At 36.8% G+C, this 14,289-nt stretch overlaps 1 protein-coding gene across 1 annotated transcript in view; it reads right to left on the bottom strand.

The window, feature by feature from the left end:
• The window catches only part of TMEM30A (transmembrane protein 30A), a 42,426-nt gene that overhangs the window by 8,610 nt on the left and 19,527 nt on the right, over window positions 1-14,289 (bottom strand). The window contains exons 2-6 of the mRNA XM_004270106.2: window positions 10,430-10,537; window positions 7,934-8,041; window positions 3,506-3,593; window positions 2,289-2,435; window positions 1,416-1,622 (exon numbers count right to left, since the gene is read on the bottom strand). Of these exons, the coding sequence (XP_004270154.1) occupies window positions 1,416-1,622; window positions 2,289-2,435; window positions 3,506-3,593; window positions 7,934-8,041; window positions 10,430-10,537 (658 nt within the window). The remainder of the gene's footprint in view (window positions 1-1,415; window positions 1,623-2,288; window positions 2,436-3,505; window positions 3,594-7,933; window positions 8,042-10,429; window positions 10,538-14,289) is intronic.

The raw sequence follows: 14,289 nt of genomic DNA, 5'->3' as shown, positions 1-14,289 counted from the left end.
CTAATACCTAGTTCCCACCTTATACCCGATTTTGATAATTAACCCTTAACGTTCTGCAGGTCAAATTCCTGTTTTATCGATTTTCAAAATAGTCTGCATTCCTCCTAAAAGTTCTCTTGGTGCAAATTATCTGTCAACTAAGAACTCCTGAGTGCTCCAAAGATTTCCCTTTATCGTGCTGTAGGCTACAGGATGCCCTCTACTTTGGCCATAGCCTCAAGATAATGTTCTTTCTACCAGCACCTAAACTGGGTCTGTCTGTCTAAAATTTCTGCTATGTAGGCCTAGTTTCAAACACTTGGTCACTTTCAGTCTGTCACTCTCAGGTCATGTTCAGTTGTCTACTGAGGTGCAAAATCAAAAAACTAAGGCTACAAATAGGTCTTTATTTTGAAATTAGGTCTATTAACCGTTTATTAATCCATTATAAACCTAAAACTATATACTTATAGCTAATTTGGGTTATGAAAAATCAAAACTGTAAGATCATCAGCACACATGCTAATATTTGAAAATTTTTCATTCACGATATGTACAAGCAATGGGCTAGAAATTAAAAGATGTAAGGATTTTGTTGAGAATAAAAGTTAGTGCCCAATATTTCTGGCTTAGGAAAGACTTTGCATCCAGGCCAATATGGACTGCTCTGACTACTTGAGTGAACCAGCTAGGGATGCAGCCTACAGTGATGGTTGATGGTAAAGTCAACACAGCTTGATTATGAACCCTGATTCTTCTATCGCCTGTGTAATCTCAGTTAAGTTACTTAAATGCTCTATGTTCCTATATTCTTGTCTATAACATGGAGATGACACCTGCCTCACAATGCTTGAAATAAATAAAATAATACATGGAAAGTACTTAGTATAACGTTGACATATAGTCAGGATGAAATTAATGATATTTATCAGCACTGAAAAGTATGCCTAAATTATTAAGGTGGAACAATACAGCTAATGATAAAAATGTTTTGATATTGTAAACAGAGCAATAATTATAAATAATTATGTTGATATGAAATAACAAATTTGCTGATTTTTATTATCTAAAAGAATATAGATTAAAACAGCCCAGTACCACCAACGCTTAGATTTACTAAGTGAGTACTAGCCTTTGCATTAAGCTGAATTACAATCTCTCTTGTAAAAATATCTAACTTATTAATAAATCTAGCACCTACATTTTAAATAATTTTACCAAATAAGATGCTTGAACTCTAGTACAAAGTATTTAAAACTTAAAGGCATTTCTGGAAGAAACAAGTTAAAAGAGACTTTCTCATACATACACACATACTCATAAAAATGCAGAGAGCAAAACTAAAACACAAAGTAGCATGCCACATAACTGAGACAAGACTGGACTACACTCCTTTCAAATTCTTTGAATCTGTGCACATGGCCAAAAAAGGATACTGTATGTGATATTCAAATAGTATCGTCCAGCTGGTAATGTCGGATGTAAATCACTTTTCCTCTCTATAAGACGATACAACTTACGAAAAGTAGGTAGTGCTGCCGTACGCATCCAAACAATAAAATCCTCATTTATGAACCCACTATTATCTTCGTCAGGATCCAGCATATATACTGGTTTAACCCAGTTTACTGGCTTTGTTGTGCCTTAAAAAGGAGAGGTCGGTGTGGGGTGGGGAGACAAGACATTCAATTCTGTTGAGAGTTTCACTGAAAATTCACACTCTAATAAAACAAAGATACACAATATGAATATTTTCCTTATGTTCAAAAGTAGAAATATATTCATATTCTAAGGAAGTCTTAAAATCGAAAGAGAAACCAATTCTTCACATAAAAACTTAATAATTACAAAGATTTGATTGATATCTCAATTAAGAGAATACTAAAAGTAGGCTACTGAGTATACTCCAAAAAGCAAATGACTTAATTCAAAGATATAATGGTAAGAAACATTACATTGTGAAATCAAGGAGGCATAGAAACAAAAAGAAATTTGGACTTATAACTATTAATAATTAAAATAAATAAATAAATACTTGTTTAAAATAAACCTTGTCACAATTTTAAAAGATTATGGCTGAAACACTTACAAGGAAATACCAGAGAAATTCAAGATTAAAAGTATACTACTTTTCCTTTAGAATTTCAGTACATTAGAAGATACTACATATTTTACCTAACTTGACAGCAAGTTAAGAAAAGTTGCTTTTTAAAAAGCATAAACTTTTTTAAGATTCTAAAGACAGAAAATTTTAGGTACTTCATTAAAACGCCTAGCTTATGTTTTAAGGGATATTAGTAATATTTTACCTTTGAATCGTTCTTCTAGGGGAATGTCTGCTCCAGGGGGATTTCTGAATTTCACATTTTTATCTGTCCACCAAGCAATACCTTTCTTTATCAAATGAATAGGTGTAGGATCAGATTCATTGCCAACCAGAAACAAATCTAGTGTATCTAAACACAAGAAAAGGAAGATACTGCTAAACATCTACTGAATATCCATAGTGCCGGCTTTCTTCCATGAGAAATGAGGATCTGGCACTTGCCCCCCAAAGTGGTTGTAACGAAGCAGGCACGTGATGAGCATTTGCTCTTGATGATTCACATGTGAATTAACTATGGTAACTTTACAATCCTAGATGAACTTGCCTTCCCTCAATAGTTCCAGGTCATTTTCCTACATGGCTAACTGATATGTGATATGGTCAGATGTTTTAATAGTAACCCAACTAAAACAATTTGCAAGGTAAATCTGCCTCTATTCTTTAAAAAAAAACAAAAACAAAAAAAAGCACTGCTAAATAGCTTCTGGCTTATCAATTTCTCTCTCTGCACTGTCCAATCTGGTAATCACTAGCTATATATGGCTACAGAGCCCCTGAAATTACGGCTGGTCCAAATGACTATGTTTTGTAAGGATATAATGTACATCAGACATCAAAGATTTAGTATAAAAATTAGTATATAAAATATCTCACTAATAACTTTTATATACTGAATATCACTTACCTGCTGAAATGATATGTGGGGCATACTGAGTTTAATAAAGTATAATTAAAATTAATTTCACTTGTTTCTTTTTTATTGTTTTTTTTTTTTTTTTAGTGTGACTACTAGAAAGCTTAAAATTATACACGTCTCACATTTATGGTTCACATTACATTCATATCAGACAGTGCTGCTCTAAATGATCAACTGTAGCCCCTATCTAATGGTATAAATATTCAAAGTTGTTGGTAAAGGTAGCCTGGCATTTATTTTATCATGTATGAAATAGTAAGTTAGCAGAATGGCCCTGCTTCTTTCTTCCCAGAGACAGAAATTCATTCTTAAAATATAAGAATTCACAAAAGAAAGTCATAAAGCATTATAATACCCCACTAAATAACTAATTCACATATTTATCTTAAAGCTGTTGAATTTCTCAATCTCATTCATGTTTCTGAAAGATTATACAAATATTCCTAACTACAGTATAATATATATATATATATATATCATCTTTGTTTATCTCTGTCTCATACCATTAAACATGCTGTTGGCAATAGCTCCACAAGGAGCAATTGGTTTGTCTTCATTTCTTCGATAAGGCTCACATTCCTTACTGGGATTCTGATATTTAGAAGGAAAGAAGAGAGAAGTTATTACCCAGGCCTCTGGGAGAACTATGAGTTAGTCCTAATTACTGATTAAAAATTCAATCCCTACATATTTCTCATTTCCAATGCATGTAAAATGTCTATATTATAAACAGACTATAAATAATACCACATTTAATTACTCAAAATATATTCTTTAACATTACTACATTATAGCCTTTTTTTGCATATACTGTCATATAGGTATATGTCAAATTGACTTTTTTCTCTTTTTATAAATTTATTTATTTTATTTTTGGCTGCGCTGGGTCTTTGTTGCTGTGCACAGGCTTTCTCTAGTTGCAGCAAGCAGGGGCTACTCTTCATTGCGGTGCATGGGTTTCTTATTGCGGTGGCTTTTCTTGTTGTGGAACACGGGCTCAGTAGTTGTGGCGCACGGGCTTAGTTGCTCCATGGCATGTGGGATCTTCCCAGACTAGGGTGTGAACCCGTGTCCCCTGCGTTGGCAAGTGGACTCCCAACCACTGCGCCACGAGGGAAGCCCCCAAACTGACATTTTAAACAATTTTCATACCAACACAGAAATCATAAATACAAAATGTTTTCTGCACAAGAAAAACTAAGAAGCCGTCTATTGTCAATCCAGCTGTGACAGAATGAAAGGAATCTTAAACTTGAAGTAAGAAGACTGGAGCTTCGGGGCTTCCCTGGTGGTCCAGTGGTTAAGACTCTGGGCTCCCAATGCAGGGGGTCCGGGTTTGATCCCTGGTCAGGGAACTAGATCCCTCCCGCATGCCGCAACTAACAGCCCGCATGCCACAACTAAAGATCCTGCGCGTCACAACTAAAAATGATCCTGCATGTCGCAACTAAAAAAAACAAAGATCTCGCATGCTGCAACGAAGATCCCACACGTGGCTCCCACATGCTGCAACTAAAACCCAGCACAGCCAAATAAATAAATATTAAAAAGAAAAAAAAAAAAAAGACCTGAGCTTCTAGTTCCAGCTATGTACTATGTGACTTTGCGCAAGTCCCTTGATTTATCTGCACTTCACTTATAAAATTAACATGTTCAAGTAGATAATTTCAAATCTTGTAATTTGGAAGGGAGGGAGGGAGGAAGGAAAAGTCTAATGCAGATTCCTAGAATATACCAATTTTCTCTAAGTTGTGCACCCAGGTATAAAGAAAGCACAAATGTTGGCAAGGCAAATAGCACTTCACCTGTCCTCCAGATTTGGTTTTGGCTTAGTCCCTGTTGAAGATCTCAAGGAAACGTGGAAGCTGTAGGATTAATCCAGAGATTCTACCAAGTCTGATATTAGGTATACATCTGAGTTGTTCTGCGACTCCAAGGCCACATTAAGCCATGTCTCACAACACATAAACAAACCAAGATAGTCTCGATTTGAAATTAACTAGAACCTAGTTAGGCCTCTTAGGGCTATTCCATTATAACCAACCTTGACTTGTATCTACGTTCTGGCAGGGAATCTCATAAAGTCTCTTTAATATTTGACTTCCCAGCTTTTTGGTCCCTAAGACATCTACATTCAGAAAGTTAGTATTCTAAGACCATGAAGATAGACAATGTATAACTTGGCTTATTACTATTTGAATGTTTTGATGAAAACTGATTTCAAAAAAATAAGGTAAATAAACTCTCAATGGGGCAAATATATTTTAACCACTAAACCATTTTGGAGGGGAGGGGGGCAAGGAATAGCAACTTTATTTGGAAAACCAGAAAAGATGGTGGACTAGTGTCCTGAAGAACCATCTTCTAACTACTAAATTATTGAAGTTTTTTTAAAAAAAGGAAAATATTTACTACCTATGCATCAGATACTGAACTAAGCAATGCTAGGTACTTTGCAGTAACTGGCTTATTAGGAAAGCCATTTAATAAAGAGTACCTAACATGTACCACATACCATGTAAGGTGCTAGAAATGGAAAAATGAAAAAAAAGTCCCTGCTTTTCATCTGCTCACAATGTAATATAGGAAACAGACTCAAATACAACCAAGTATAATATGAAATAAGAGCCATGATAAAGGTGTCTATATTCATTCCATATATATTTATTAAATGCCTTTCATGTGCTAGGTACTGGAGAGGCACTTGGTATATGGTGATTAAAGAAAGTCATGCTCCCTGCTCTCATGAGCTTGCAGTGTAGTTGGGAGGACAGAAGATAAGGGGAAGACTGTCTCTGGAGGTAGTATCATGAAAGTTAAGACCTAAAGAAAGTAGGAGACAGCCACGTGAAGAGCAGGCAGAAGAGAGCTTTAAGCAGAGAGAACAGTACACACCATTTAGAAAGAACTTGATACCTCTGAGGAGGTAAACAGGGAATGTAGTTAGAGTATGGCAATAAAGAAAATGACATATGATGAGACTGGAGAGTCATGCATAGCTCAGATCATCCTGAGTAAACCAACCACTGAAAGACTTTAAGCAGGGAAGTGGTATTTACTTTTTTAAAAGATCACTCTAGCAGCTCTGTAGAAAATGGCCTGGAAAGGAAGAGCAAGAGTAGATGATATGGGGAGACAGTGTGTTAAGTAAAGTGAGAAGTGACTTGGAACAGGGTATGAATGAAGTAAATACGTAAAGAAGTTATTTTGCATCCAAAGACACTAAAGTAAACAGCAGGCCTTAGGTGAGAGGCCCTCCAGGGAAAGAGTAAAAACCACATTCTAGACAAATGAAATGGAAATACCCAAATGGGCAGATTACCTGCATCACCAGGCATGGTTAGGGAACAGCATATATGGCTCAGGGCAGCCAGGCCAAAGGTACATTAAGGATAGAATATAATCAATGAAGCTGAAGTGGTAGGCTGACATCAGATTGTGAAGGGCCTTATATACAATGTTAAGTTACTTGAACTTCAATCTGTCTGTTCTTAACATCTTTAAAATTTTTGAAAGCCACCTGGTCTTAAAGTCATATATTTTGGTCTAGTCCAGGGATCGATAAATGACAGCCTGCAGTCCAAATCCAGCCCCAGCTCCTGTTTTTGTAAATAAAGTTTTATTGGAACACAGCTACCCATTCACTTAAGTATGCTCCATGGCTGCATTCATTCTAAAATGGCAGAGGTGAGTAGCTGCAATAGACTATATAAACTGCAAAGCTGAAAATGTTTACTATTGGCCCTTTACAGAAAAAATTCATCAATCCTTAAGTTTAGTCTAAAAGCTCTGCTTGAGGTTTGGAAGAAAAGAATCTCAGCTTCTTTTGCCCTCAGTGAAGAGAGTGTGTATCTATATAAAAGAACTGTAAATCAACCACCACTGCTAGGTCTTTCAACACACCCAATCTATGATCCCAATCAACAAATTCTTGGTGTGCCTCATCAACTTGGTGTGTCTCACAGAACTTCACCTTCTCTGGACTTGAGTCCTGAAAGTTGGATCCCACCGACATAAATCCCACATGGACTACAAGATATTGCAGACCTAACCAGAATCTTTAAATAGACTTATTATTTCTTAAGATCCCAAACATCAGGAAATAGCAATAAAACCAGGAAGGATAACCTAGAGTAACTTTACGTTTAACGGGACCATTCTGGTCCCAGTATGGTCCTAAATTGCATTCTAAGAGTGTCACTGTTTCTAAGAGATACTTGAATTGCTAAAGGTTTGCTGCATTGGTAGCAATAATATAAAATACTTGGGCACCAACCACTGCTATGAGAAGCTGAACAACAGTCAGGAAACTAAGATCCTCTAGTCCACAGATTCCCAAACCAGGCTGAGCATCAGAAGGGGAGCTTGTTAAAAATAGATATTTTAGAGCTCCACCCCTGTAGACACAGACATATGAGACTTAGGAGAATCCTGGAATCTGTATTTTCAAAAAGCTCCTCAGACGGTTTTTCAGTAACCCACACCCTTTGGACTTCAGTACTCGGGCTCCCCACAAGGTAAAAAGCAAAGAGCATACATGTTCAATTCTAAAACACAATCTCAGAAATTAAAAGTAGCTTATTTACATATTCCTACCCAGTGTAATAATAATGAGTAAACTCAAACAGAACAAATTATATTCCCAGAATGCTAGACTCATCAAAATTCCATTACAGACAGATTAACAAAGCAAAAATCCCAATGATACTACCGGAAACAAGCAGGTTGCAACGTGTCCTCTGGCTGCAAGAAATCATTAATCTGTGCAAATTCCAGGGGAAAAAATTTTAACTAAAAACCTTCACTAAACAAACTAAAAATGTCAAACAACACTTTAATTTCATCTAACATTATTAAATTTAACATTTCTAATTGAACAGTTACCACATGTTCTTAGACACCGTAGTTTCATGTTCCGTCATTTTACTTACAAGTAAAGCACTAGGATCTCCATTTAGTTGACTATCATCTCGAGATTTCACGTAACGACGATGGTTTTGATAGAAATTAGACAGTCCATAATACATAAACACATTGCCCTAGAGAAAGAGAAAGGGAAAAAATGTTCATATAAAACTATTAAGTATGAAGTTGTTTCATGCATACATAAAAGCTATGTAATTTGCACTAGCTTAGAATTTGTGGTAACTTAAAACAGTTACTGGGGTGAATTCTACCAGTACTTAGCAATCTAGAATGGTACAAATTGTAAATAAGGTTAGACAATCAAACCAAATCAAACAATGTTAAAGAATCAAATCAAGTAGGGTCAAAACTCCAAGAGTCAACTTTGAAAATACTCTGAAAGACCTCAAGGACGTCTACTTACATTAAGACAGACAAACAAACAAAGAAGCTCTCAAGGAATCTAATTATTAGCCTAGTCTGGTCAACTTTCAGTTTTATTTATTTATTTTTTTAAAGATTTTGTTTTTGATATGGACCATTTTTAAAGTCTTTACTGAATTTGTTACAATATTGCTTCTGTTTTATGTTTTGTTTTTTTGGCCATGAGGCATGTGGGATCTTAGTTCCCAGACCGGGGATCGAACCTGCACCCCCTGCATTGAAAGGCAAAGCCTTAACCACTGGACCGCCAGGGAAGTCCCTACTTTCAATTTTAAATCTTCTCTAATTCAGATTGGTCTTCATCCAATTAGCATCAACTTTTCAAAGGAATAATGCTTTCAAGCTTTCATTTACTGCCCAAAATAAATTCTGAACTTGAATTGGGTCATAGTAAATTTCTCAGCAGGATACTATATAATATTAGTAATGAACAAATTAATAATTAGTAAAGTATCTAAGATAATGAGTCACTTTATAATAATCAAGAAAAGTACTTTAATGTGTTCAGTGGAGTCAACTTGGAAATAATCTGGGAAATAAGGGTAACCTACCTACATTGTAACTATTTAGAAGATGTTATGAAGTCATCTTGAATGACTAAGATTTTTAGAGGTGGCAAAAACATCAGCTATTTTCTCCTTTCTGGTTGCTACCTCCATTGTCTATAACCTTATACTCAATTAAAAGGAAGACAGAAAAAAAAAAGGAATTCAATAACATTTTGCTTTATTTGATTTGCTGTTTTCTTATACACAATCATTTATTTAAAGCTTGATTTTCAAATGTCAAAATATGCAAACTTTCCCATTCCTTATAAAGAAAACACTTACATAGAAATCTTTCGTTTATTTATTTGGTTGGTTGGGTTTTTGTCCTATGAAAAGGCTTTAGTCTAATTCAGCTTGGGCTTGTAAAGGAACACAGAGACCACAAAAGAATGAATCTGAGGATGATCACCTTTGCAGAAGAAGAGTTCTGAAATGCTTAATGTTTTTGTATGGGGGAAGAAACTAGTGGAGCTTCTAAATCATTACAAGTCTCTTCCATGTCTTTAATTCTGCCTGTTCTGACAAAAGCAGAACTTAATGCAACTTATAGTTTGTCCATCACATAAAAAAATCAAATTTTTATGATGTTTTAAAGTTATATGTTATTTCTGCCAAAACAAAATAATTAAATTCCTGTCTTCTCCCTAATTTATTTTCATATTTTTAAAAAAGGGAGCGTTACAGTCCACGATCTCAGGGCAACAGCATCCATAACCACTAGATGGCAACCATCTATTAGGGACCTCAAAAGGCATCACGACCTTTAAGAAAATCTAAAGCATAGCTACAAAAATCTAAAAAGTTGGCATGTATTAAAGCAGTTTTGCTCCCTGAAGAATAAAACAATAATTTTTTAAAGCTCAATTTTCAGGTAAAGGAGAACATAAACGGGTCTTGTCATGCCTATTTCTGAATCTTTGTGTCCTTTAGCATCTGCTCAGTTTCCAAGAATGACAGGTAAGTGTGAATGCAAAAGACACACAGACCACACACACACACACACACACACACACACACACACACACACACACACACACACACACACACACGGATGGTATTCTAACTGCTTGTCAATAAGGTTTTACTAAGTGTTTGCATTTATGTTAAAGTATCATATCTGATGAAAAAATAATGCAATAATGGATGAATTAGTATTTATTTTCCAAAGTAAAACTTATAGTATTAAAAGTAGGCAAAACAGTTTGAGCAATAATTTTTTAAATACAAGTAGATGTAGATAGAAACTTGATACAAAAAAAAATTTTGTACAGTTATAAAATTTTCCAGAAAAAGAATAGGTTTTAAATTTAATTTAAACTACTAACTACCATAAACTATTAATGTATTTAATTATCAGACAGCATAATCCAATAGCAAAACAAAACAATCTTCCTCAAAAGTGTATAGATTCCCAATAAATTAAAGCAACATATCAACAAGAAGAAAATAACTAGTAAAAAAAAAAATTTAATATAATATCAATATTTTTTAAAGCATGGCTTTTCTAAAACACTACTTGGGAATACAGACCTCAAATGACTGTTCCAGAGTGAAGTTAATGGTACAAATACAAGGTGTCACATTCGGAGACAAACATTTATTGCAGGGACTGGAAGGGTCTGTTCCGGTATAATCAATCTGCAAGAGAAAAATATAACTAAGCACACTTCCTTGGAGAAACTGGATACACTCTGAAATAATTTGCTATCAGAGGGAAAAATGAGCCTGATGGAGCAATAATAGCCCAGAAAAAACCTTTTTATAAGGTCAGCTGTTTATTTTGACTGGAAAGGGTCCTATGTCATCCTACTGGCTCATCTCTCCTTTTTACCAAAAGAAATACATTTACGCATAAAATCATAAATATAAAATTCAAACTGCATGATGTATAAAGGTTTAAATAACTACAAAGTCTAAACAACTTTTCCATCATCTCAGCTTTCCATGGCACATTTTCAAATTAAAAAAACAAACACAAACAAAAAACTACCAGGTTTCTCAAGGGCTACCATTTCTTTAAAACCTGGTGTTGGATAATTAAGAATCTGTCTTATCTTTCTCCTGGGTTCCTGGCAGGGAGCCTCTAAATCCCTTAAATTCCCCTGGTGATAAGAGTGCATTTGTTTTTGATAAGCCCCTGAGTCACCCTAGAGTTTATGCTAAGGAGATGGCTCAGGTGAGGGCTGCTCACCAGAAAGGCTAGATGTGATTAGGGACTCTGGAAAGAGGGAGAAGGCTGGAAATTTAGTTCAATCATGTGGCCAATGTTTAATCAATCATGCCTTCATCATGGAATTCCAATAAAAACTCTGGCCACCACAGGTGAGCTCCCGGGTTGGTTAACCCATCAATGTGCCCTGATTCCACAGGGAGAGGGCACGAAGCTCTATATTCAAGACTCTCCCAGACCTTGCCAAATGTGTCTCTTCATTTAGCTGGTCCTAGTTTATATGATTTATGATAAAACTATAATTGTAAGTCTAGCATTTCCCTGAGTTCTGAGTCATTCCAGCAAATTATGGAACCTGAGAGAAGTTACAGTAACCTCCCATATTTATAGGCAGTTGGTCAGAAATGCAAGTGGCCTGGAGACCTCTGAACTTGCAACTAGCATCTGAAGTGAGGGCAGTCGGGGCGAGGGGGGCTTGGGAACTCCCGGATTTGTAGCTAGTTGGCCAGAAGTATAGGTAGCCTGACTTGCAGCTGGTGTCTGAGTGGTACTGAAGTATACTGTTGGGGACCATGCCCTTACACCTGTGGAGTCTGACACTAACTCAGGTGGTCGGTGTCAGAATTGAATTGCAGTACACCAGCTGTTGTCAGAAGACCTGACCTGATAGCTAAAATGAGAAAACTTTTTCCATTATACGAATTTTTTTTAATAGAGTTTATTTTTTAGAGTGGTTTGAGGTTCACAGAGAAATTGAGTGCAAACTACAGAGTTCCCATATACTCCCTGGACCTACACATACACAATCTCCTTGATTATCAATATCCCTCACCAGAGTAATACATTTGCTACCAATGATGACCCTACAATGACACATCATTATCACCCAAAGGCAGTGGTTTACCTTAAGATTCACTCTAGGTGTTGTACATTCCATGGGTTTTGACAAGGGTATAATGACATATATACACCATCACAGTATCACACAGAATAGTTGCACTGCCTAAAAGATCCTCTGTACTCTGTCTATTCATTCCTCCCTTATCCCTAAGCCCTGACAACCATGGATCTTTTTACTGTCTCCATAGTTCTGCCTTTTCCAGAATGTCACATAATTGGAATCATAAAGTACGTAGCCTTTTCGGATTTACCTCTTTCACTTAGGAATATGCATTTAAGGTTCCTCACTGTCTTTTCATGGCTTGACAGCACATTTCTTTTTAGCATTGAAGATTATTCCATTTTCTTGGTCCACCACAGATTATTTATCCATTCACCTGCTGAAGGATATCTTGGTTGTTTCCAAGTTTGGGCAAGTACAAGTAAAACTGCTATAAACATCCACATGCAGGTTTTTGTGTGGACCTAAGTTTTCAGCCCATTTACGTAAATAACAAGGAGTAGAAATGCTGGATTTCATGGTAAGAGTATGTTTAGTTTTGTAAGAGACTGCCAAACTGTCTTCCAAAGTGACTGCACCACTTTGCATTCCCACCGGCAATGAATGAGTTCCTGTTGCTCCACAACCTCACCAGCACGTGGTGCTGTTGACGTTTTGGGTTTTCACTAATAGGTGTATAGTGGTATCTCACTGTTGTTTTAATTTGCAATTCCCTAATGATCATGTCAAGCATCTTTCACTTGTTTACTTGCCATCTGTGTACTATGGACTAAAGGTTTATGTCCCCCCAAAATTCATATGTTGAAGCCCTAATTCCCAATGTGATTAATTTGGAGGTGGGGACATTGGATTAGGGTTATTTATTTATCTTTTAAATTTTATTTATATTTTTGGCTGTGTTAGGTCTTTGTCGCGGCGCGCGGGCTTTCTCTAATTGTGGCGACCAGGGGATACTCTTTGTTGAGGTGCGCGGACTACTCATTGCGGTGGCTTCTCTTGTTGCAGAGCACGGGCTCTAGGCATGCAAGCTTCAGTAGTTGCAGCATGTGGGTTCTAGAGCACACGGGCTTCAGCAGTTGCGATGCATGGGCTCAGGAGTTGCGGTGTGCAGGCTCTAGAGCATGAGGGCTTCAGTAGTTGTAGCGTGCCGGTCCAGTAGCTGTGGCTCGAGGGCTCCAGAGCGCAGGCTCAGTAGTTGTGGTGCACAGGCTCAGTTGCTCCGCGGCATGTGGGATCTTCCTGGACCAGGGATCGAACCTGTGTCCCCTGTATTGGCAGGTAGATTCTTAACCACTGCGCCACCAGGGAAGTCCCTGGATTAGGTTCAGATGAGGTCATGAAGGTAGGGCCTCTGTGATACGACTAGTATCCTCCTAAGATGAAGAAGAAAGACCAGAGCGTGCTCGCGCTCATGCTCTCTCTCTCCCTCTCTCTCTCTCTCTCCCTCTCTCTCTCTCTCTCTCTCTCCCTCTCCCTCTCTCTCTCTCTCTCTCTCTCAGCTACGTGAGGACAAAGTGAGAAGGCAGCCATCTATCAATACAAGTCAGGAAAAGGGTCTCCACCCTTTTCAGGGTGAAGAATCTGAAGGAACTGAATCTGCCAGCACCCTGATCTAGACTTCCCAGCCTCTAAGACTGTGAGAAATAAATGTCTGTTTTTTAAGCCATCTAGTCTATATTGGTTTTTTTTGTTTTTTAACATCTTTATTGGAGTATAATTGCTTTACAATGGTGTGTTAATTTCTGCTTTACAACAAAATGAATCAGTTATATATATATATTTTTATAGCAGCCCAAATTGACAGATTTCGGTCCTGAAAAGTGGGGTGCTGTTTTAACAAATACTCAAAAAGAAGTGGCTTTGGAACTGGGAAACGGTTAGAGGCTGGAGATTTGAGATGCATGCTAGAAATATAAACATTAAAGGTGATTCTGGTGACATCTCAAAGAGAAATGGGGAGAGTTAGAAAGAAAGCTTCCATCTCCTTAGAGAATTAATAAATAAATGTGATCAGAATATTGGTAGAAATATAGATAGTAAAAGGCCATCCTGGTGAGGTCTTACTCAGAAATGAGGAACATTACTGGACAATGGAAAAAAAGGTGATCCTTGTCATAAAGTGGCAGAGAATTTGGCTAAAGTGTGCTCTAGTGTTTTGTGGAATGTAGAACTTGTGAGGGATGACACTGGATATTTAGGTAGATTTCCAAGCACAGTATTCAAAGAGTGTCTTGGTTCCACCTGACTGCTTACAGTAAAATGGAAGAAGAGAGAAACAAATGGAATAAGGAATAATGTTAAGCAAAAAGGGACCAAAAC

This window comes from Orcinus orca, chromosome 12 (assembly GCF_937001465.1).
Source record: "Orcinus orca chromosome 12, mOrcOrc1.1, whole genome shotgun sequence".
Lineage (NCBI taxonomy): Eukaryota > Metazoa > Chordata > Mammalia > Artiodactyla > Delphinidae > Orcinus > Orcinus orca.
The sequence above is the reverse complement of the archived record's forward strand: the minus strand, read 5'-3'. Positions and strand labels throughout refer to the sequence as shown.